This window comes from Thalassophryne amazonica, chromosome 21 (genome assembly GCF_902500255.1).
Source record: "Thalassophryne amazonica chromosome 21, fThaAma1.1, whole genome shotgun sequence".
Lineage (NCBI taxonomy): Eukaryota > Metazoa > Chordata > Actinopteri > Batrachoidiformes > Batrachoididae > Thalassophryne > Thalassophryne amazonica.
Window position 1 is genome coordinate 26,167,866 of NC_047123.1, and position 25,071 is coordinate 26,192,936.

The window sequence follows — 25,071 nt, forward strand, 5'->3', positions numbered from 1 at the left end:
ATCATCTACCTGTTGCATTTGGTTAAATGTGTCCTTTTGGCCTCCTGCAGTTACTGGGGTCCTCAACAGGGGCACCCATGTGCTGGATCATGTCCCAAAGAACAGGCCACATGGCCAAAACATAATAGATGATTTTCTGTAAGAATACCAGTGGTACACCTTAAGTGAGGCCCCCTACCTTAGCATGTTTCATGCAAAACCATTCCAACTGTATCCAAGGATCCTACAAAGAGGGAGAGTACTAAAGACAGACATCTGGTTGTCAACTTAAGCCACTACTTTGAGTCCAGACAGCACCAAGACCCCAGACTTGGATTTTTGTCATCCTGAACCACTAAACTTAAAAAAAACAAGAGACAACAAAAGTGTATGAAGTGCTTTTTTAATATATTTGACAGAAGGAACAAACACAAAATACAGTAAGATTGATTGTTGAAACAGTAAATAAGTATTCTACAATCATGGCATCAACATTGGGGTGAATGTGAGGCATAATTGTTAAGTGCTTTGAGCGTGTGATGGAGATGGGAAAGTGCTATATAAAGGCAGTCCATTTACCATTTAACATCAGTTTAGTATCAAATACTCATAAAAATATGTAAAACTTAGAAAGGTAACTGTTGCAATCCACTTTTTAATGGTGACTTTCTCAACCCTTCTTGGTCAGTATTTCCCAGTATAAACACACAGCCACTGGTGTTCCAAAGAGGTCTCCCATCCAAATACTAACTAGATCCTGCTCTGCTTAGCTTCTGAGATCTGACAGGATCAGGCAGCTGCTCAAAAACAAACAATAAAGACTCAAAATAATCAATCCACTACCAAACTAGTTGGTGATTAATCTAATAACTGATGCTTCAACCAAGACATAAGTAACATTAATGTCTGATTTTACACTGCTTGGACATCAGTCAGATCTACACAACCTTGGTGACTCCTCTGTCACAAAAACGTTTTACTTCTCAAGCTTCGATTCAGTTTCTACATCTCTACAGGATGAGGTTTGTGTCCATTATATGACGGTCCTCTTCTTGAACCTATGTGTTAAAAGACTGGTTTCCCCGAAGACGAATGTCATAACCAGTAGCCACTGTAGTTCGACCATCTGCAGTGACAGGAGTTCCTTCAATTAATGCAAGGGTTCATATTTAATATTTGCTTGTGATACTGGTGTGGTGTCATAATGATGATGAAAGAAGAGGTCCTTGTCAGTTTGATCACCATGAAGCAATGAGTCCTGGTTAATGTTCACATTGCATCCACGTCGTTGATTCCGCCTGGGCCCCAATTTGTCAACAGAACCCTGTACTTTCTTTTTCTTCCTTTGTCCTCCAACATTTTGTGAAGAACTGGGCTCAGTCACAAAAGGTAACTTGAAGACAGCTTCTCCTCTCTGGGGATTATTTTTGAATTGTTTAGCAGTTTTTTGGACCTTGGATGCCACCGCTTGGGAAAATTCCCAACACCTGCAATGTTGTGAGCTAATATCAAAGTTATAGTCAAGAATTTCATACAGAGTTTCTGAAAAGGGTTTGGATTTAACTCTCCTAATTGCATATGTATAAATCTCATACACCACAGCTCTAGTCAGTAAATTTAATTTGATCTTATTTTTGGGCATCCTCAGTATGTGTTTCGCATCAAGGTCCAGTCCGATTTTCTTGCAATACGGAAAATTGCACGGTTGAAGCTGCCGGACCTTTGAGTTCTTTTTCTTTCGTTGTGCAGGACTGTTTTCAGTCATCACTGGGGCTGTTACCATCTGTTGCAGTGGCAACTGTACTTTCTCTGCTTCTTTTGATCTTTCACTTTTCCGAATGCCACCAACCACAGGTTGTTTTTGTGCAGGGACGTGTTGTGTCCTAAAATGTGACCGAATGACAAAAACTTGATTGAACCAAGCAGCCCATCCATCATACTGTTTTGCCACGTTGATAAACTGTGCCTGCAGGGTTTTTCGGTTCTGTATGACAATGTTGAAGTTGTGCTCAAGAATGTCACTCACTAAATCAAATTTGATTGCGTATTTCTGTGTTCCAGACAACTTCTTGGCAAAATCTGCCACTTCAATCATCGTCTCAACAGTCAACAGCTCCATGTCAAGTTTCTTCTCTGGCTTATTCTTATCCACAAACAATTTCAAACCAATTTTCTTGCATCGAGGGTAACTCTGCAACCTCTCTTCCTCTGTTGTTGAGAAGGAAGAGGATGGATTTATCTCTGGATTTTGTGATACAGAGTTGGGATCAAGGCCTGTTTCTGTTGCAGTTTGTTGATGCTGCATGTGATCAGGATCAGAGTAGTTTTCATCAAGTTTACAGGTTCTATCTTGATGGCATTTGGGGCAAGATGGACTCTTTGAATCTGCAACCTTTCTGCACTTTCCGAAAGGGAGTCTGAAAAGCAACGGCAGGCGAGGGATTTTGTATGGATATCGCTTAAGCTGTTTAAATGTACCGAACATTACTGCTGCAAACACTTGATAATACTGCTCATTACTTAAGTCAATATCAAAGTTATACTCCAGTATGTCTGTCATGAAATACTTTTGTGCTGCCTGCAATTCTGTAGCAAAAGCACTGACTTCAGCCATGACACCGTTGGTCAGTAAATTTGGATCAAGGTTTTGTTCCACTCCAGATCCGACATTAAACTCCAAACCGATTTTCTTGCATCTGGAGTAAGAATAAAGTGGGCATTCGTCTAGATGAGGTATAGTTAACATACGCCGAATATGATTGGCACGTAACTTCCACATCGTTTTATCGTAATCATTCAGTTCTTTCCGATCAGCAGAGTCGCCCACATGTTGATCAGTGACGGGTGTTTTGGACGTCCCAGCACTACATTCTTCTGCATTTGAACGGCTGTGACATTCCTGCCCAGTTACTCCAGAAGGATCTGAATGTGGACATTTTTGGATACAACTTTTACCCAGTCCAGTATTGAGTGTTTTAAAAATTGGCAGATTCCTTCTGTCCACTATATGAGCAATTTGTGTTAAAATATTTGCAGCTACTTCAGAGTGTCCACTTTGCAAATCAACATCAAAGTTGTGTTCAATAATGTCAAAAAGAACTTGGTTAAATGTTCCACACAACATTTCTGCAAACCTGCTGACTTCAGTCATCGCTCCTTTTGTCAACTTGTTGATTTTCTGCTTTGTATTTGCTTGATTGTTGTTTACGTGCAGTTTAAGTCCTATTTCTTTACAGTGAGGATAAAGGACATCACTGCCCTCTGAAACATGTTCCTCGGGTTCAGCATGTGAATCTGGAGGCCTCATTGGAACAGTGATGAGCTCAGGTTTGACACCGACTGCACTCTGATTCTTCAATGACTCGAGATTAGGAAGTTCAAAGGTCTCTTTTGAGAATTTGACGACATCATCACAGTTTTTCAGCTGTCTTACTCTTTTCATGGTTTCAGATGCAAATACTTGTCTTTGCTGTTCACCCTGCAGTTCCAAATAAAAGTTGTACTCAAGAATCTCCATGATGACGTCCTGCTGGGAGGAGTTCATTGCTAAGGTGAATTTAACAACTTCAAAAAGAGCACTTTGATTCATCGTCTCGATATTGAGTTTCTGCTTCAACCCAAATCCAACATTGTAATTTAAACCAAATCTCTTGGACATGAAAAAAGAATCTTTGTCCAGCATAGTTAGGATCTGTTTTACACGATTAGCACGCAACTTCCACAGCTTATCTGTTCCCAACGCGCCTTGTTCTATGTCACTTTCAGTTAATATGTCATCATTTGTCTGAGTCGGTGTTTGCGGTCGACTTGCAAACAGCTGCTCTTTATCAGAGTCACTCTCAGATGAGTCCACATTTGACTTTATAGGTGGAAAACCTTTGTTGGGGCTCAAAGAATGCCTTGCTCTCTTTTTTACTGACATCATGTTTTCATCCGACCCACAGTTTTCTTGATCATCAACCTTTACTGATGTTATGTCATTATCGGACTCTCCATCTGAGTCTCCAAGAGGGCGTGTGTAATAATGGCCATCGTTTTGATTCCGATTCATACACTGATCACTTGTTGAAAAAAGAGCCATCTCTTCTCGTTTTCGTCTCAACACAGACTGCCTTCTTTTTGTTAGCTCTTTAAACTGATACTGTGGGGAGCTTTGGTTGCACAATTTTGACCCTCTGATTTTTTTTGAAGGATGTTCCTTCAGTGAAATGGAAAAGGGTGCATTTTCAAACTCAGTTCTTAGTTTGCTGTCAATATAAGCAACTTTTCTATACAGTTTCAAAAGCTTTTTTACTTTTGTAACAATGTGATTTTCTTGGCATTTAATGTCAAGTTCAAAATTATGGTCCAACACAGCAAGAACAATAGACTTGAAGGATCCCGTCAGTATTCTACAGACACGTGCAAGCTCCAGCATCACAGGACCAGTAACCAAAGCAGGATCTAGACGTTGATTTGATCCAACTTCAAAGTTCATACCGATTTGTTCACACAAAGGGAATGAAAGAGGAAGAGCTCCATCTCTCAGGTCTTCTGATGGTTCTCCTGAATATGTGGACTTATCTTCATGTTCCTTCCCATCCGCATCCATCTCCTCTGACACATTGTCAATCATTTTATCTTCATTAGATGGCATTTGTGAACTCTTGTAGTCTTCGTGTTCACCATCATCAGTATTTGGTTCTGGTTCACTCATGTCAGTATGTGTCCCGTCCATTTCATCTGACACGTACTCAATCTTTACGTATTCTTCAGATGGTTCTTGTGAACTGCTAAATTCTTCTTCGTGATCACAATCATCAATGTCTGCTTCACTTACATCAGAATGTGTTCCTTCCATGTCATCTGACACGTATTCAATCTTTACATATTCTTCAGACGGCGCCTGTGAACTGTTAAATTCTTCTTCGTGTTCACTATCATCAGTATTCGGTACGACAATCTCCAGTGAGACATTGTCAGTGTTCAGATGTTCTGAAGATACCATGTTCAAATTATCTGCGTCATTTTTACAGTCCGAGAGAAAAGAAGCGAGATTAAAAGGTTTAATTTTGTATTTGTAGCATCTCCTCTTTACAGGACTGATTTTTGGTCCAATTTTTAGTGAAAATTCAATTCGTTGTTGGTCATTTTCCAAACCGAGATCAAAACTGTTCTCCAGAATGTGACTGACAAAACGATATCTGTACTTGTATAATGTTTTGGCAAATTCACAGATCTCAAGAATGGCACCGTTTGTGGCCAACTGTAAATCCAGTTTTTTGCGTTTGTTGGAGCCAACGTTAAAATCTAATCCAATTTTGTCACAGTACAAAAATGGCTCTGGATGTCTTGAATATATCTTTACAAACTTGATACGCCACTGCCATATTGTGCTGACATCCATCGTCATCTTCTTGTGCTTTTAAAGTTTACAGGTTGAGAAAACTGAAATCAGTCACTTTCCTCCACACTGCCAGTGATGACGGATCTTCTTTTCCTGTTTGAGAAAATAGACAATAAATCAATGACTGACTTTTATGTTATTGTTCAGATCATACAAGAAGCAGTTAGTTTGCCTAATAACCTCCAACCACTTTAAATTTTATAAACCTCTCTCATTATTAATTGATAAATTTATGAACTGACCTCGTTATGGGATTTATGTTATGTTGGGGGAATAAAAGGCATATGCCTTTCACAATATCAGAAATTAAAGGAGCTAAAATGAAAATATGAGATACATCCTGTCTGCACAAAATTTTGTCAACATCTACTCCCTACTTGATTCCTTCTTGTACATAACCAGAGAGCGAGAAAAAGGCATCTTACTCTCAAAGTTGGTTAAATGATAACTATACTGCAACTGACTACTTTGTAAAGCTAGCATCAAGGCTTATCACAGTATATCTCATAAGGGTGGAAAAATGAACCGATATTAGTGGAATATCAATTTTACAGTAATAGATACGACTACATCAAAGCACAGACCCCTGAACTCATTTACCTGTATTATGAACTGGTCGATGACTTGGCTTTAACATTACCAATCAGTTAAGTTGAACTTTTTTCATTACTACTTCCACATCTTCAATCTGTTGAAAATGTTAAAAGGTCTTTGCAAGGCTCTTGCAAGAGTGGTCACAGGAATGTCTAAATTTGCAATGTAAAAAAAAACAACAACAAAAAGAAACACAATCAACATGTCCGATAGCGGTAGGTGGTATAACATTAGAACTTCATGTTCAGTTTACAACTGTTAACACCATCACACCGGTTCAGAATAGGAAAGTTGTATTATGCCATTTATTCTGTGCTAACAACAGCTGGCTTCTTCTAAGCTATACTTCCTCCTACTGTGATGCAGCCAGATATTTACCTTGTAGATGATTTAGTAAAGGCATCCTCAAATACTTCTGGCCTAGGCCAGCTCAGCGTCCAAATCCATCATCTAACCAGTCCAGTCAGATTGTACAGCAGAGAGAATGTGGGAAGGGGTATAGGACCCTAGAATCAAACATCACTTTAAATGCCTGTTTGTACATACTCAGCTTTCACCTCACAGTCAGCTTGTACTGACAAACAAGAACCTAGGTTAACAGTTCTGAGTGTGCATGCATAAAATCAGCAGCATGCAAGCATCATGCTTAGCATTTAAAATGGTGATTTTGCTTGATCAAAGTCTACCTTATCAAATATATAAACTCCAGCAATTTCCCCGTACATCACAGAGGACAAATTCAAACACACTATCACATACTCAACTGTCACATGCTTTTATTTATGTAACCTTCATTTGGGGTTTTGCACATGCTCTCTCAAAATCTTTCCAGCTAATACCCAGTTATTAATTTTTAAACCCTTTAAACTTGTTCTACATATCTGTGTATGATTAGCGCCACACTGACAACACATTACCCGCAGCAGTAAGCTTGCAACACACTGTCAATCCCTAGTGTTGCTGTAGATTTAATCAAACACTGACTAGACTATGATATGAATGCATGTCTGAGCAACACTTACTCGTATTTACTTTGATTACTCTCCAAAAAATGATACGTCATGAAATTATCTTTGTTTGAAGATCCTTTTATTCATTCATTGACTGTCCTGGGTTTTGCATGTCATGTTTGTAGTCGTTTTTGAGCAGAAATCAGCAAAAGGTATGAGTGGGTATTGGATGAGATTAAGACTAGATAACTTGGGACTGTGCGAGTTGGTAGAATAAATGTATTTTTCTTTCCCCCCCATGCTCATTTTGTGCATGCGTGTAAGTCTGAAAACTGAGCATGATACAGCCCATATCAATATCTCTTATGCTGTTACATATATTTTATGGGGGGAAGATTGTATGCTGATAACAGGAGGGGAATGCACAGATATGTTTTGAGAGGGGGAAATATTTTCACAGGGGTAGATATGGATAAGTAGCAAATTGCATTTCACATGGCATCTACAGTATCTACGTCAGGACACCTGACTAACTTGCATAAACTTGTTTATTGAAAATCCCCAAATAAACAGGGTCCCCAGTGCCTTAATTTATGCAAAATAGCATCTTTTACCATAAAAAGGTAATTAAGAATGTAATCTTTAGCTTTTGAGAGTGTCTTATATAGGAATACTTGAATGCATAAACTGTTTTAACAAGTTTTAATCGACAGACACTTGAATTTTTAACATTGTACATCAACAGCACGTTACTCTTGTAAACTGTTAAATAACCCTTTTTAAAAGATTTTTTAAAAGAAAAAACAATAAATATTTGTGAAAGTATCATTTTAAAGTCAACTGCATGCTTTCTATGGTGTTATATGAGTTTCAATGTGTTTTTCTATGATATTTTGGGACAGCGGTTCCCACTAATGCACAAAATTTACTCTTGTGAAAAACAGTGTTGTTCGTGGTACTATTGTTTTCCATTTACCAATTCACACCCACCCCAGACGTAGATCATGGAATTGCAAATCTAGAGGAAAATTCAGATTTCTAGTCTTAACGTTCACAAGCCAAAAAGTCCACAACTAGAACGTCCAAATGGCAAAATGCCCACAAATACAACAAAACGTCCACAGATTTAAGCCAAAACGTCCAAAGTATTAGTATTCTATTATCATAACCTCCATTATTACTGCAAAAATGTCATCTTGTCAGATACATCAACTTAATAAAATTGTTCTGTGTGATTGGTGTGTGCATATATTGCTGTTCTGTGATGCTAGAAAGCACAAATAAAGGAATTTTGACTGAAAATAATGGTTGTCTGTTTTATTTCATGTATTTCCTTTAACAAATACATACAAATAATATACTTATTATATTCTATTACCAGTAAACTGTGGACGTTTGGGAAAATATATGTGGATGTTTCGGTTTGTGGACTTTTTGACTTGTGGACCTTATGACAAGCACCAGATATTCATTGTACGGCCCACTGTGAGTGATTCTGTTTGGGTTTTTTTTTTTTTTTTTTTTTGGCGTGTAATTATCAATCTCTTAACTTTGACTTCCAGAACTCGGTGATGGAATTTAAAAAATGCTCTCTGTTCTTCCCAATAAGTACGAATATTTAGATGAGACCAGTTATAGTGAAATAAGAATGTAATCTGATTACATACCTGAGGTCGGGAGAACGAGCACGGAGCCTCGAACGCACTGAGAGGGGGGAAGACCTCCAAACTGCACGTAAATAAACCGAAGTTATTTCATTCGAGAACGAAGCTGTAACTATTAAAGAGGTTGCTTAAATATTTACATTAAACATCGAATTTATCCGAAAAACAAAGCAGCTTTCAGAAGGCGCAGCAGACATTTTACCTTTCTTATGGTTTAATGGCAGCCTGTAAACAATCAGCTGGAGCATTACCGCCACCTACTGGTACCTGCGTGGACTGCACCCAAAACCACCATCAATAATGATAATCCGTGGAGAATGTCCAGATTCTTGCACATTTCACTGTTGCAGCACTAATAACGGAAGACCCTACTACAGCTTAAATTGATATCTTTAAGCTCTAATAACAGAAGTATGACAGTATGTAGGATTTTTAAACAAACTGCCTCAAAGCAATGAATTATTCAACCAATTACTGAAAATTGGTTTAGCAGAGTGGTGCAAGCGATTCACAAGTTTACTTCCAAAAACTGAAGGTAACCGAGTCAATGTCCATCCCTATCCTTTCCCAGTGTGCAGGTCATCCTGATGCCATTGGAATTAAAGTGTGAAGGAATGGTGACTCAGGGAGCCTACAGTGGAGCATAATCTCAATTTATTTTCATTTATATTGCACCAAATCACAACAAAGCTGCCTCAAGGCGCTTCACACGAGTAAGGTCTAACCTTACCAACCCCAAGAGCAAGCACACAGGCGACAGTGGTAAGAAAAACTCCCTCTGATGATATTGAGGAAGAAACCTCAAGCAGACCAGAGGGGTGATCCACTGCTTAGGCCATTTTAACAGTTACAGGGTTTTTACAAAGTTTAACAAAGCTGAAGAAACAGAAAATAGGAAATCAAAGCATATAAACAAGGTAATGCAAGAATTTGACTTGCACTGTAAGGGAATGTCATCTGGAAATTTACGGAACGTTCCTGTGCATTGCTGGGGGTACCGGCAACTGGAAAAGGCAGAGGGGTTACCCATGCACGCAACAGAGACGGTTACTCTCCTAAGGTGGAGACGGCTCAACTGTTTGCATGGGTTGTTACCAGTTTGGACCCAGTAAGTCATAATAAATAAAACCTCTCCAACACCAATAAGGATAAATTTATTGAACAAGATAAAAAAATATATATCAAAATGCATGCATCTGAAAAAGATTCAACAAATTACCCAGAGAGAGAAGTCAGCTAGTCGAGAAAACTTTTTTTTTAATATACTTTGAGCTATGAAATAAAAGACAAATGTAAACCTGTTTCTGCAATGAAAAACCTCAAAGATCAACTTTGATTTTTTTTTAGAACTATCTACTCCACACAGATTTACCATAGCGTGCCCTACTGTTTGTATTTCTTTAGAATGAATAAAGGCCAAGACTCATTTTTGCCAAGACAAAAAAAAAAAAAAAAAACCATACAAAGTGTCATAGAAAATATTTTTAATATCTGAAAGGTACAAGCACAAAACACAAAAAGAATCAATAACATATATGAAATGACAACTCTACAATCATTTGTTGTAAATACTGACGTATCAAATAAATCATCACACAAATACTTAAAATACAGTATACTCAGTTTTTGATTGTGACTTTCTTAACCCATCTTGGGCCATATGGGCACACAACAGTCTGTTGTTGAGAGAAAAAAAAAAGTTCTTCCTGTACACTTACTTAAAACTCTAATTTGCATTTTGAAATAATAAATGCACACAAACCTCAATATCTGTAACCAAAGACTTGATACAGCATCAATACTGAACTTTGTGAGGGTAAACACTCATTTTACATAAACCGGCACTGAGAACATCAAGGATGGTTCATCAATGGTGTTTGAAACAGCTACTGAATATTCATCACATTGTTGCACTCTTCCTTGATTTAGTTGACATCCCATCAGAGACACAGTGATGTGACAAACCACCCAAGGTATTGCCGATGTCTGATTCCAATTTTACAATATATGGTCACCGGTAGACTGAAATAAGTACGGCAATTCATTGGACACCACTTCACTCTTCAATTCAGGCTGCTTCCACACTCGCCCTGTTTGGTCCAGACCTTCTGACTTTTCAGTTTGGTGCAAACCAAAATAGCAGGCATGAAAACTGCCTTGGACCATGGTCTGGACCAGAGGACCAAAATTCTTGACCAATTACAGGACTTGTGAGACAGCTTATCTTTAGGGCTGCATGAATCACCTAATTTTCAGTCATTGCAACATCTGCATATGCAGTGAAGAATAAAAGATGGTCTAAAACACAAGAAAAAATTATTTACACGCACCATTAATGCAAGCTTTTTCGAGACCCAGAAGTACCTGATGTTAATAATTCTGCTGTGAGTAGATCATGAAGCTTGTAGAAGGTAGACAGTATGGGAAAACAGTACTTTTCAAGAGTTCTGGAAAACCAGGGACTGACCCCGTTGGTAAGAATGTGATCTGCTCACCTGAACCTTTGCAGTGAAGCAGCCAAACATGACCGGAATTAGTGACCAGACTGCAACACGATTTAGTTGACTGAAGAACAAGGACATCTCCTCAATCCAGAGAAAATGAACTCAAGTTAGTTGACAAATGAGAAATCAAGACACAAATTTTGACTCAGAACAAACATATCACCATGTTGCTAATAATGTTCAATAAATAAATGACAATTAAGATTTTTAAATAGTTTTTGTTGTTCGAGGAGGTCCACGAAGACTTTAATCTACACCACTGTGATGAAAATGTGCACAATAAATGGGCATGTTTGTGGTTAAGAATTTATTTCACTGTAAATTTGCAGTGCTTTACGTATAATCAGTGCTTGCATCAATATAAACAGTAATTTGAAGTGATAAAAGGAACAGAGGAATTTTACGTGGCACCCATAACAAAAACAAACAGTTGAGCCTCATGAGTTTAGAAACTGAAATTACTAAATTCCACAATTATATAAAGACCACTTTTGTTTTTGACCTTTACATTTGTAAAGGGATGAACCCGCATACCACGATTGTCAATATGACAGTCATTAAGACAGAAAATATGTCCCAGGTATGTGTGAAATGCTGCATGTAAATTCTACTCACAACACACATAATGGCAACATAAATTTTTGCAAATTTATTAAAAACAAACAAGATTCAGATCTCTCCAAAGATGTTCAATCAGGTTCAGGTCTGGGCCACTCAAGGACATTCACAGAGTTGTCCTGAAGTCACTCCTTTGATATCTTGTCTGTGTCCTTTGGATCATTGTATTGCTGAAAGATGAACCATTGCCCCAGTCTGAGGTCAAGAGCGCTCTGGAGCATGTTTTCATCCAGGATGTCTCTGTACATTGCTGCATTCATCTTTCCCTCAATCCTGACTAGTCTCCCAGTTTCTGCTGCTGAAAAACATCCCCACAGCATGATGCTGCCTGGTTTCTGCCAAAAATGACACCTGGCATTCACACCAAAGAGTTCAATCTTTGTCTCATTCGACCAGAGAATTTTGTTTCTTATGGTCTCTTATGGTTTTTAGTGCCTCTGGGCAAACTCCAGGTGGGCTGCCATGTGCCTTTCATTAAGGAGTGGCTTCTGTCTGACCATTCTATTATACAGGCCTGATTGGTGGATTGCTGCAGAGACGGTTGTCCTTCTGGAAGGTTCTCCTCTCTCCACAGAGGAATGCTGGAGCTCTCACAGTGACCATCAGGTTCTTGGTCATCTCTGTGACTAAGGCCTCCCCACGATTACTCAGTTTAGATGGGCGGCCAGCTCTAGGAAGAGTCCTGGTAGATCTGACCTTCTTCCATTTACAGATGATGGAGGTCACTGTGCTCACTGGGACCTTCAAAGCAGCAGAAATGTTTCTGTACCCTTCCCCCAGATTTGTGCCTCCAGACAATCCTGTCTCAGAGGTCTACAGACAATTCCTTTGACTTCATGCTTGGTTTGTGCTCTGACATGCACTGTCAACTGTGGGACCTTATATGTAGACAGGTGTTTCCAAATCATGGCCAGTCAACTGAATTTACCCCAGGTGGACTCCAATTAATTTACAGAAACATCTCAAGGATGATCAGTGGAAACAGGATGCACCCGAGCTTAATTTTGAGCTTCATGGCTTTTGGCAGCATGGTGCCTTAGTGGTTAGCACTAGTGCCATCCAGCAAGAAGGTCGTGGGATCAATTCCCAGCCTTTCTGTGTGGAGTTTGCATGTTCTTCCCATGTCTGCGTGGGTTTCCTCCGGCCACTCTGGTTTCCTCCCACAATCAAAAACATGATTATTTAGGGTCTGCTCCTTTCTCTGCCCCTGACCAAGGCAGTGTCTACATCTGGAGTTGGTCCCTGGGCGCTGGATTGTGGCTGCCCACTGCTCCTAGTGATTAGATTGTGTCTAACTGTAATTAGGATGGGATGACCTTGGCTTGGCATCCTCATGATGAAAGAGGTCTTTTTCAGTTTGGACACCATGAAAAAGTTTTGTTATGTGTACATATGTGCAATGACAATAAAGTCTATTTTATTCATGGCAAAGGCTGTGAATACTTATGTACATGTAATTTCTTAGTTTTTTTTTTTTTTTTTTTTTTTTATACTTTTAATACAGTTGCAAAAAACTCAAACCTTTTTTCACATTGCTATTATGGGGTATTCTGGAAAAAAAATTAATTTCATCCTCTTTGGAATAAGGCTGTAGCATAACAAAATGTGGAAAAAGTGAAGCTCTGCGCATTCTTTACGGATGCCCTGTAACTGTAATGAAAATGTGAAAAGCCAGTATCGCACATCTACAAACTAATCAATGAGAAGTACAGGGAGACACAGCCTACATAGATGACAATGACAAGACGCAAGTGTGTTGTGGAAAATACGTTAGTGCCAATGGAAAACTACAATGTGAAATCAAACCAACCGTGGGAAAAACATAAACCTGGGTAAGGATCTTGTTCTGGACTTTCAGGTGTGGAAAAAAAAAAAAAAAATGCCCTTGTTTTCCAAATGGGGATCATCTTTTTGTGTCAGCTTACGTTTCCATGCTGTCATAATATGGATCACATTCCTCCTCTTTAATGTCTGTGATAAATGACGGGTTTCCCTGGAGAGGACTGTCACCACCTGCAGCCATTGTACTTTCTTCTATCTGCATTAAGGCTTCGTGGACAGGAGTTGCCTGAATCATTGCAGGGATCATATATTTGAAACTAGTCTGTGATCTTGGCTTGGCATCCTCATGATGAAAAAGGTCATTTTCAGTTTGGACACCATGAAAAAATGAGTCCCAGTTAACATCAGGATCGCATCCAGGTAAAATGGGCTCAAAGGCAAAAGGCAATTTGAAGAGAAGTTCTTTTCTCTGTGGATTTTTTTTAAATTGTTTTGCAAATTTTTGGACTTTGGATGCTGTCGCTTCAGAAAATTCCCAACGTCTGCAATATTGTGAGCTAATATCAAAGTTATAGTCAAGAATTTCATACACAGTTTGTGAAAATGGTGAAAATTTAACTCTCCTGGTTGCATATTTATGAATCTCCCACATTACTGCTCGAGTTAGTACATTTAATTCGAGTTTATTTTTGGGGATGCCCAATTTGTTTTTGACATCAAGGTCCAGACCGATTTTCTTGCAACAGGGAAAATCATATTGTCGAAAACGTCGGCTTTTCAAGTTGTTTTTCTTTGGTTCTGCAGGACTGTAATTAGTTGTCGCCCGTTGCAGCGCCAACTGTCTTTTCTCTGCTTCTTTTGATCGCTCACTTCTCCGAATACCAGCTACCCCCTTTTGCTTTTGTTTGTTTGCAGGAAGACGTTCAATTTGATTGGATGGCTGAATGACAAACACCTGACTGAACCAAGTAGCCCATCCATCGTACTGTTTTGTCACCTTCATAAACTGCTCCAGCAAATTTCTTCGGCTCGGTATGTTTACGTTGAAGTTCTGTTCGAGAATGTCACCAATTAAATCGTGTTTTGTTACACCACAGAGTTTCTTTGCAAAGTCAGCCACTTCAATCATCATCTCAATGGTCAACAGCTGCATGTCAAGTGTCTGCCTTTGCTGATTTTTGTCCACACACAATTTCAAACCAATTTGTTTGCATCGAGGGTAACTCTTCATTATCGTTTCCTCTGCTGTTGAAAAGGAAAAAGTCAGGCTCTTTTCTGAATTTTGCGATGCAGTATTTGTATCATCGCCGACTGTTTCTGTTGTAGTTTGTGGATGCCGCATGTGAACGGGATCAGATTTTTTGTCAGCAAACTTAGAAGTTCTATCTTGATAGCACTTGAGACAAGATGGAATTTTTGCATCTGCAAACTTCAAGCATTTTCCAAAAGGGAGTTTGAAAAGTGACCGATGTCGAGGAAACTGATATTTATACTTCTTAAGCTGCTTAAAATTTTCTAAAATTCCTGTTGCAAACACTTGGCGATACTGCTCATTTCTTAAAATAAGATCAAGATCAAAGTTATACTCCAGTATGTCTGTCATGTAATACTTTTGTGCTGCCTGCAATTCTGTAGCAAAAGCACTGACTTCAGCCATGACACCGTTGGTCAGTAAATTTGGATCAAGGTTTTGTTTCAATCCAGATCCGATATTAAAATCCAAGCCGATTTTCTTGCATCTGGAGTAAGAATAAAGTGGGCATTTGTCGACATGAGGTATAGTTAAGATATGTTGAATATGATTGGCACGTACCTTCCACATCATTTTATCGTAATCATTCAGTTCTTTCCGATGAGCAGAGTCGCCCACATGTTGATCAGTGACGGGTGTTTGTGACGTCCCAGCACTACATTCTTCTGAATTTGAACTGCTCTGACATTCGTTTCCAGTTACTCCTGAAGAATCTATTTCTGGACACTTCTGAATGCAAATTTTGCCGAGTGCCGTATTGAGTGGTTTAAAGGCCGGCAGGTTCCTTCTGTCCACTATATGAGCAATTTGTGCAAGAATATTTGCAGCGACTTCAGAATGTCCACCTTGCAAATCAACATCAAAATTGTGTTCAAGAACATCAAAAAGAACTTGTTTAAATGTTCCACACAACATTTCTGCAAATTTGCTGACTTCAGTCATTGCTCCTTTTGTCAACTTGTTGATTTTCTTCTTTGTATTTGCTTCATTATTGTTTACGTGCAGTTTAAGACCTATTTCTTTACAGTGAGGATAAAGGACCTCACCGCTCTCTGAAACGTGTTCCTCAAGTTCAGCATGTGAATCTGGAAGACTCACTGGAACAGTGATGACCTCAGGTTTGACACAGACTGTGCTGTGATTCATTAATGACACGGGATCAGGAAGTTCAAAGGTCTCTTTTGAGAATTTGATGGCGTCTTCAGAGTTTTTCAGCTGTCTTACTCTTTTCATGGTTTCAGATGCAAATATCTGTCTTTGCTGTTCACCCTGCAGTCTCAAATCAAAGTTATACTCAAGAATCTCCATGATGACGTCCTGCTGGGAGGCGTTCATTGTCAAGGCAAATTTAACAACATCAAAAAGAGCACTTTGATTCATCGTCTCAATATTGAGTTTCTGCTTCAAGCCAAATCCAACATTGTAATTTAAACCAAATCTTTTGGACATGAAAAAAGAACAATTATCTTTGTCGAGTAAAGTTACGATTTGCTTTACACGATTAGCACGCAACTTCCACAGTTTATCTGTTCCTAACACGCCTTGTTCTATGTCACTTTCAGTTAATACGTCGCTTGTCTGAGTCGGTGTTTGAGGTCGGCTTGCAAACAGCTGCTCTTTATCAGAGTCACTCTCAGATGAGTCCACATCTGGGTTTTCAGCTGGAAAACCTGATGGGCATTCGGTGGGGAAGAGTTGCACACACTCACTCAGAGGTCCAGATTCCAAATATTTGAATCCGCTTGGACTCACAGAACTTCTTCCTCTGTTTATTTTTTCTTGAATGCCAACTTTATCCAAATATATGTTTTCATCAGAGTCTGCATCTGACTCTCCAAGAGGACACGTGTAATAATAACCAACATCTTGATTCAGACTCATCCACAGCTCACTTGTTGGAAACAGAGCCATCTCTTCTCGTTTTCGTTGCAACTCGAACTGCCTTCTTTTTGTCACCTCTTTAAGCTGACATTGCGGGCTTTGATCAAACAATTTTGATACTTTGATTCTTTTTGAAGGAGCTAACAATGAAAAGGGCTCATGTTCAAACTCGAATCTTACTTTTCTGTCAACTTTTTTGTACCTCTCCAAAAGACGTTTTACCTTGGAAAAAATCTGACGTCCATACATTTTAAGATCAAGCTCAAAATTATGGTCCAACACATCAAGGACAATCGGCAGGAAGGATCCCGTCAGTATTGTAGTGACTTGTGCGAGCTCCAACATTACAGCGCTGGTTACCAAAGCAGGATCAAGCCGTTGATTTGATCCAACTTCAAAGTTCATACCAATTTGTTGACACAAAGGGAATGAAAGTGGAAGATGATCCTCTTTAAGTTCACCCGCTGATAGTTCCAGTTCTTCTGATGGTTCTCCTGAACACGCAAACAGATAGTCATGTTCACTCCCATCTTCAGCATGTGCTGCGGCCCTTGCTTCTGATACATTTTCAATCTTTTTGTCTTGTTTCAGTGGCATTTGTGAATTCTTAAATTCTTCACTGTGTTCACCATCTTTATTTGGTTCATGTTCAGTCACATCAGTATGTGTTCCATCTGAACCGTGTTTCGCCCTTGTATGTTCTTCAGGTATCACTTGTGAACTGTTAAATTCTTCTTCGTGATCACCATCATCAGTGGGTGGATCACGTTCACTCACTACATTATGCATTTCTTCCATTTCATCCGACTCATATTCAACCTTTATCTCGTCTACAGATAGCAATTTTAAACTGTTAAATTCTTCTTCGTGTTCATTTTCATCAGTATTTGGGAAATCATCTGTGCAATTTTTACACTCTGAGAGAAAAGAAGCAAGATCAAAACATTTCCTCTTGGCTTTAGATCGCCTCTTCTTCAGTTCACTGATTTTTGGTCCAATTTTAAGTGAAAACGCACTTTGCTGTTGCTCATTTTCCAAACCAAGATCAAAACTATTCTCTAGAATGTGACTGATAAATCGATATCTGTTCTTACTTAATGTTTTGGCAAATTCACAGATCTCAAGTATGGCGCCATTTGTGGCTGACTGTAAATCCAGTTTTTTGTTTTTGTTGGAGCCAATATTAAAATCTAATCCAATTTTTTCACAGTAAAAAAATGGCGTTGGGTGTCTTGAATACATCTTTACAAACTTGATGCGCCACTGCCATATTGTGCTGGGATCCATCATCTTCTTTTGCTGCATACAGGTTGAGAAAATGGATATCAGTCACTTTCCTTGACGCAGTCAATCGTGACAGATCTTCTGTGTCTTCCTGTCCTGTTTGAGCAAATACACAATAACCACATCAGTGACAGATGTTACATAATTCTTCCGCCCAGACAACAAACACTTGAACTGCCCAATGTCCAGCATACACGCATCTTTAGATTAGACTGAACTTTAATTAATCCCTTGGGAAGATTCCCTCAGGGAAATTGAGGTTCCAGCAGCATTGTATAGCAGCACACAGAGTATCAAAAGTAGAAGTAAAAAAGCAATTTGCAAAATGTAAATATAAATTTAAATACCAGAAATACTGCTCGCTACTTGCTTACTGACTACTACTGTTCCTCTCCTTCCCATCCCCTGTCTTCCTGTTACGCCGCCTCCCCCGAGTGAGACGTTGTACAGTCTGATGGCCTGAGGGACAAAGGAGTTTTTCAGTTTGTTGGTCCTCCACTTGGGAAGGAGCAGTCTGTGGCTGAAGAGGCTCCTCTGGTTGCTGATGATGGTGTGCAGAGGGTGACTGGCATTGTTAACATGTTGCAATGAGTATATTCATGTGTGTCGTTAACACAGAAGATATACAATCTTGTGCAAAACTTTCAGACACATCATGTACATCCTTTAAAATATTGTCTACCATGTGGTTTAATGAGTTATTGTGTCTACAACAGAAACGCAGTCATGAAATTTGTCTATAACCCCAAATGTCACATGTCGACAACCAGATCAAAAGGTAACAGCTATGAAGAAGCTGCCTGGTGCAGACCTATTCAGACAATTCACCAGGTTGGTGCCACAACCTAAAATTTGGAATACAGGTTAGTCTGCCATTCATCACATAAAATTAATGACTTTCCACACTAATACTTTTTCAAAGAAATAAGTGGTTTAAGAAGAGGCAAGGCAAACAGACTACCATTGGCACTGACAGAATTAGAGAATGCGATTAGGTGTGGGATGAACTCATGTTGCATCACATCTGAATGTGAGTCTCCTGCACAGAGATGTGTGCAGTCTACATTGGAACTTGAAAGGTGCATCTTGTGGCAGGGTTGGAAATGCATTAGGTGTTGGAGAAGAAAAGTGGGTTACATCCTATTTTAAAGTCTAATCTGGCATCAATATAATCGCTAACCCGCCAACTGAAGACCATTTTACTGAGACTCTCTTCCTGGTTGACTTTTCAACAATCTGTCAATGTAAACTTTAGACTGTGCATGTATATATTAGCTTAGTAGCATCATATTTGTCACTACATGCTCTAACAATTCCTTGTCCTTTTTGTGTGTATGTCAGTATAGGTGAAGCAGATGGCCACCCCACTCAGTCTGGTCTGCTTCAGGATTCTCCTACAATCAGAAATGCCAGACAGTTTTTTTCTTACCACTGTCACCAATGTGCTTGATCGTGGGGTTGGTAAAGTTTAATCTTTGCCCGTGTGTGTGTCACACCTTCGGGTGACATATGCTGTAATTTGGCAGAGTCCATAAATTGAAATGAAAACTTGAGGTGCGTCCTCTTCGTAATATGTGAAATTCTGTCCTGTACTTTTAAATATGTACATAATAGACAAACAGGTAGACTTGCATCTTCCTCTGACAGTTGATGGTGTTAACTTTGATCTACAATTAAACATTTCACTTCATCCGGAAGCTGTCCACAAGGGAACACCGACATAGAGATTGTGCCATTTTTCCCATGTATCAAGTGTACTGTGACGTGCATGATGTACTTACCTTGCAGACAGCTAAAGCTTTATCTAGTCCACTAGGTAAATGCTTTAGCTTAGTGTCCAAATCCACCATTTACCAAGTCTGATCAGAATACTCATCAGAGAGGAGGCTATGCAGTACTGCACCCTAGAAACAAAGAAATATCACTTTAAAACCTATTTTGTGTATATACAGCTAGCATATCACACAAGTTTGCAGTCAAGTCTGGGCACATATGCCGATGCTGTACGTCCCTACATCCACTACACCACAGATCCATGCCAGGCAATCACCCAAGCAGACACCTGGCTCATACCCACATTTCATAAGTAGCCATCTGTCTGTTGTAATCCAGTGAAACATAGCTATCCCTTTAGCCCAGTTGCTGGCATCCTAAAAACTGACTTTCCTGCACATTACTAGATCACGCCCAGAAAAGTGAGCCACATGAGCAAAATGCTAAAGCTGATATTCCCTCATTATGCTAGTTATACTCCTCATCCGAGTCCCCTTATGTATCCATTTATTTGATAAAAATTCATTCTTGCAGTTATTAAAAGATTCTCCAAAGAGAACTATCACAAAAGATGTCCAGTCATCACTTTAGGTGAAGTCAGGTCAGTGTGAAAGTCTCATGACCATCCAATCTGACAGGAAATGCCAGGACCCTAAAAACTTGAGACCTTGTTCTCCTGCACAGGTATCAGCATTACCAGACACCTCTGTGCAGGAACCTCAAGACCCTGTAAACTGCACACAGTAGAGATGTGTCTTATGAAATTGTCACCAATATATTGTTTAGAATTTCTCCACATAGTAAGAATTTGTCATCGCATAAAATTAACAATACAGTTAATAATGACAGGTTTACAATTGTGCCACACGTGGCTTGCCTACAAGCGGATTGAAAACAAGCATGGCTGAATGTGGACTTCAAATCTTTGATGAGAAAGCATTAAGGCTGCCTTACTACTGTATTTGATTAAGTGGTGAACTGTGCCAAGTTGAGTGTGCAGAGAGAGCTCTAAATCGAGAGCGACATAGTTTATTATTGTGTTTACGTGGATAATAGCAAATACATTTATTGAACACAGAATTGTAGACATATGTGCACGCAGATGAAGGAATGAACGTTTTACCAGGATGTGCTGCCAAAATCAAATCAAATCAATTTTATTTATATAGCGCCAAATCACAACAAACAGTTGCCCCAAGGCGCAAAAGTAATAAATTATTGATCTCATGCACACAAATGAATCAAACCATGGTATGAGATTATATATTGTGTGCACACAAGTCCCAACTTCTGATCTGATTAAATGGAGGGAAAAAAAAAAAAAAAAAAAAAAAAGCAGAAATGGAAAATCTTGTAGTTCCTTAAATGGCTGCTTGAGATCAGCTCCAAAACGGAGTGACTTCTAGGGCTGGGGAAATGCACTGATATAATTGATTATGTAAAAGGAGGGAGAATGGTTGCACTTACAAGAACTGAAGTAAAAAAAAAAAAAAAAACCTCACCCCGAACAATCTAAAAGTACGGGAGGGACTGGTACTGACACTGACGTTCAGTATTGCTTTTGGTACTGGATAAATTAAGAAATTAAACAGATTCATTTACGCTATTCCCAGAACAGCTCTCTGTCTCTGTGTGTGTGTCTGTGTGTGTAGCACTACTACTGTTTCCGTCAGCAAAACTGTGTGTGCATGAGAAAGAAAGCTACATCAGTCCATAGTTCTCTGCAAACTCTTTGTCACGTTGATGCATTTATAATACGGCATTATCACATTGTATCATCACGCATTTTCTTCCTTGTATGCTTGGAACTCACCTTCCTCTAGCATGCTGCTGTGTGCGTGTTCTTGTTCGTGGGCACACACATACATACAGCTAAAAATCATATTCACATTCATGTAATGTGAAATGTTTGTTTTGTTCCTCCATGACATTCGCTGGTGAGGAGTGCACACCCAAATTTTATTTTTTAAAGTGGCTGGAGACAAAGAAAAAGGCACAGATTATTTTTGAATTATTTGATATATTTTAAAGTACTGGACCAATAATTAGTAATTCAGTACATTACTTTTTACTAGAATGAAAAAACTTCTGGAGAGATCGGAAAAGACAGATTACAAATTCACACTGGGCTATTTTTGCTGGAGAATCATGACCAGCAGTGCATACTCAACAAAAGACAGTTGAATATTGACATACAATGACTAGAGCCCGACCGATATATCGGCTGGCTGATATTATCGGCCGATATAAGCACTTTTCAAAGTACTCACTATCGGCTGAAATTTTGCCGATAATTTCTCATAAACAGAACAGCTACTGAAATAATGTTTGTGTCGGCAATGTAAAATGTCCTTGTACCGTTTGTCCAGTAGATGGAGCTCTGACTCCATTCAACTGAGAGCTGCTTACACCCCTGCTTAAATGTGTTCATCACCGGCCCGTAGTTCGCCGTCACACTGCACTGATTGGCTGACAAAAGCATACAAGTAAGTTTATAAGGATGTTGTTTGTAATAACTTTGCGATTACATTCACCCCACATTTCTCCTGTTTCAGGTCAACTCAGTTTGATTAACTCAGTTTATGTAGTAATGTGTCAAATGTGCTTCATTGCGTCGGTCACGCTTTTTATTAAGCCCATGTTTTGTAGACCTTATTTCTAGCATGAAAAACTTTTGTTTACTACTAAGAGGTTGAAACATTCAGATTCACTATCGGCTGCTTTATCGGCTATCAGCAAATCAGCCGATTTATTGATTATCTGCATTTTTTTCATCCAAATATCGTTATCGGCATTGGCCTCAAAAAATCCATATCGGTCGGGCTCTACAAATGACAGCTATTAAAAATGAAATTTGGGTAAAATTGTTGGATTAATTGATTAATAAAAAAAGAGTTGTGAAAAATAATAAATAGATTAATTTAACAAGAGAGCTCAGAACGCAATATCATCTGCTGGCAAATGCTGCTTTGCTACAAGCACTTACTTACATCCTGATAACATTTCAAGAACTTGCACCAACTTTCCTAAAATTCCCACTAACAAGAGTACTCAGAGCACAATATCCCTCTCGTGGTAAATGCTGCTTTTCTACAAGCGCTAGCTACATTCTGATAACATTTCAAGGTATGTGACAGTTGATTTCAGAATGCAGACACCAGCTCCTGAAACTGGCAGTGTCTAGGTTTGTTAATCAAGGGTCCTAACTCTGCCAAAATGTGTCAATCTTGTACAATATTACAATATGCGTATTACCAACCTATAACAAGGAATTGTACCAAGCTTCCCAAAATTCCTACTAAAACTGTGAGAGTTGATTTCAGAATGCAGACATCACTGACGAAGTCTAGATTTGTTAATCAAGGTCCATAACTCTAGTAACGCGATCTTTACTCAAATGATATTAAAATGTGTATTACCAACCCATAACAAGGAATTGCACCATGTTTCCAAAAATTTCTCCTAAAGGTGTGAGAGGAGTTGATTTCAGAACACATACCTTTTTGGGATGGTCAGACAGATGGGTGGAAACCGCCACGGCATAATCCCCCTTCATAAAATAAAATAAAAAAAAATTATAGATTCATTGATGTAAACAAACAAAAAAAATAATCCTGAGGTGCAGCCTGTGTGACTTCCCATAGTTAAAATGTCCAATTGCACAAGAGAAATAAAGGTGTTTACAGGCTGGTTACCCCCCCCCCCCCCCAAAAACAAAACAAAACAGTGAATTTATCATGTGAAAATAATTCTTACCCTATACACTGGCAAATCGCCAAGAGTAGGGGAGCAAGGTATTGCTTTCACTCGCGTGTGTGCACATGACTGTGGACAAGATCATTTAAACAGCTGGATGGATTTTCATCAAATTTGGTGGTGATATTACTTGGATAGAAATCTAGAGGTGATTCGATTTTGAAGTAGTTTGATTACAGTGTGAAAGGTCAAGAAAACATGATCCCAAAACACTTTAGGATACATCTCAACAGCTATGAAGCCTAGATAGATGCTCTAAAACATATAATTGATCAGTAAAGTATTTGTGATTGATTGGTACGAATGACTTCAAAATGTTATGCGCAAGTCATATAGTCCTCATCAGCCCTCTGACGCCTTTCATTATTATTATAAAATTATGCCATAAAGTACCAACATGGCCCAAAAGAGGTTCACCAATTCTCACTTCTGAAGAACTTCTGGCCCCGAACCTAAAATTTCAGAGGGCAAATTAGTGGCTATTTGTACGGCACTAAAATAACACCTTCAGGCTGTATTTTTACGTGACTTTCAATCATGCGTGTACGTCTCAAGAATTCCCAGCGTCAAAATAACAGATTATATGAAAACCTGAAAGCGTTCAGGGACTGCTGTTGAAAATATTAAAATAAAACCACTTAAAGTGACGTCAGAAATCAGAAACGTAACCAGACTGACACTGACTTACCGAACCAGCACGGAGGCTCGTAGGCGTCGGCGAGAAAAACAATATCTAAGCTGTACGTAAAGAACCCAAAGTTGTTTCTTTATTCAAGACAACAAAATAAGTGAAGCTGTGATAAACTGAACACGATACTTTACATAAAAAACCTGCTCAGGGACAACGCAGCCACCAGAAACATCTGGCGGCCATGTTTCTTTTTCTTTGTGACGTTCCGAAGCTGCTGTTGGTAAACAGTCAGCGGTTACATTACCGCCATCTACTGGTGGATCCAAAAGTAACGTTTCACATCGTGACATACTGATGTTACATATTTCAATAACCGACAAGCAGTAGATGATTTTCTCGTCACTTTTTTTTTTTTTGGGGGGGGGGTGTGTGTGTGTGTGTGTGTATTAGTTAGGTATAGGTATAGTTAGTAAGTTCACCACCATAGTACAGGCTGTACTTTTTTTCAGCAAAAAGGTTAAACTCATACGTGTGTTGGTATCAGTGTAGTAGTGTCTCCTTGCACACAAATATTCAGGAAACCAAGCTTTGTTCAGATTTAAATAAAGTAAAAAAAAAAAAAAAAAAAAAAAATTACTGTTTGTATGGTGATTTTTTTTCATGAATACTTTTAAAAAAACCTGGTTGATTCTTGTTGTTGCCATTGTTTTGTTAATATACCCCCTGTAATTTTCTGATAGTTTGAATTTTCCTTTTAAATGCTCCATTAATTCGGTGAGTCTTCTCTCTGCAAGTGTTTGTATAACTGCAAAAAAGGTTGTTTAGAAATGTATGAATAATTATTGCCATAAATGTAAATAAGCTGTTGGATCATATTCAGGCACCCAGAATACACTTAATTGTACTGCATAATTTTTTTTTTTTTTTTTTGGTGGTGGTGGGGCATGTGCAGAGCATGAGAATATGAAATATCAATTAGCTCAATTCTTCATGCACATGGATTCATTAAATAAATAC

General features: G+C 38.8%; 1 protein-coding gene across 3 annotated transcripts; it reads right to left on the reverse strand.

The window, feature by feature from the left end:
• Window positions 1-407: 407 nt before the first annotated feature.
• Window positions 408-24,325, reverse strand: LOC117502681. Of its 3 annotated transcripts, none has more exons than XM_034161761.1 (4): window positions 24,112-24,325; window positions 19,676-19,798; window positions 17,056-17,990; window positions 409-4,493 (listed from the first exon to the last, which is right to left on the reverse strand). In XM_034161761.1, the coding sequence occupies exons 3-4, from the start codon at window positions 17,913-17,915 to the stop codon at window positions 1,130-1,132; spliced, it is 4,224 nt and encodes a 1,407-aa protein (XP_034017652.1). In that variant the 5' UTR covers window positions 17,916-17,990; window positions 19,676-19,798; window positions 24,112-24,325; the 3' UTR covers window positions 409-1,129. The 3 variants fall into 3 exon arrangements, with proteins under 3 accessions (XP_034017651.1, XP_034017652.1, XP_034017650.1); XM_034161759.1 differs by having other exon boundaries at window positions 410-3,648; window positions 16,190-17,990; window positions 24,112-24,324; XM_034161760.1 differs by lacking the exons at window positions 17,056-17,990; window positions 19,676-19,798; window positions 24,112-24,325 and adding exons at window positions 6,338-6,465; window positions 8,577-8,785 and having other exon boundaries at window positions 408-5,458.
• Between the last annotated feature and the right edge of the window lie 746 nt (window positions 24,326-25,071).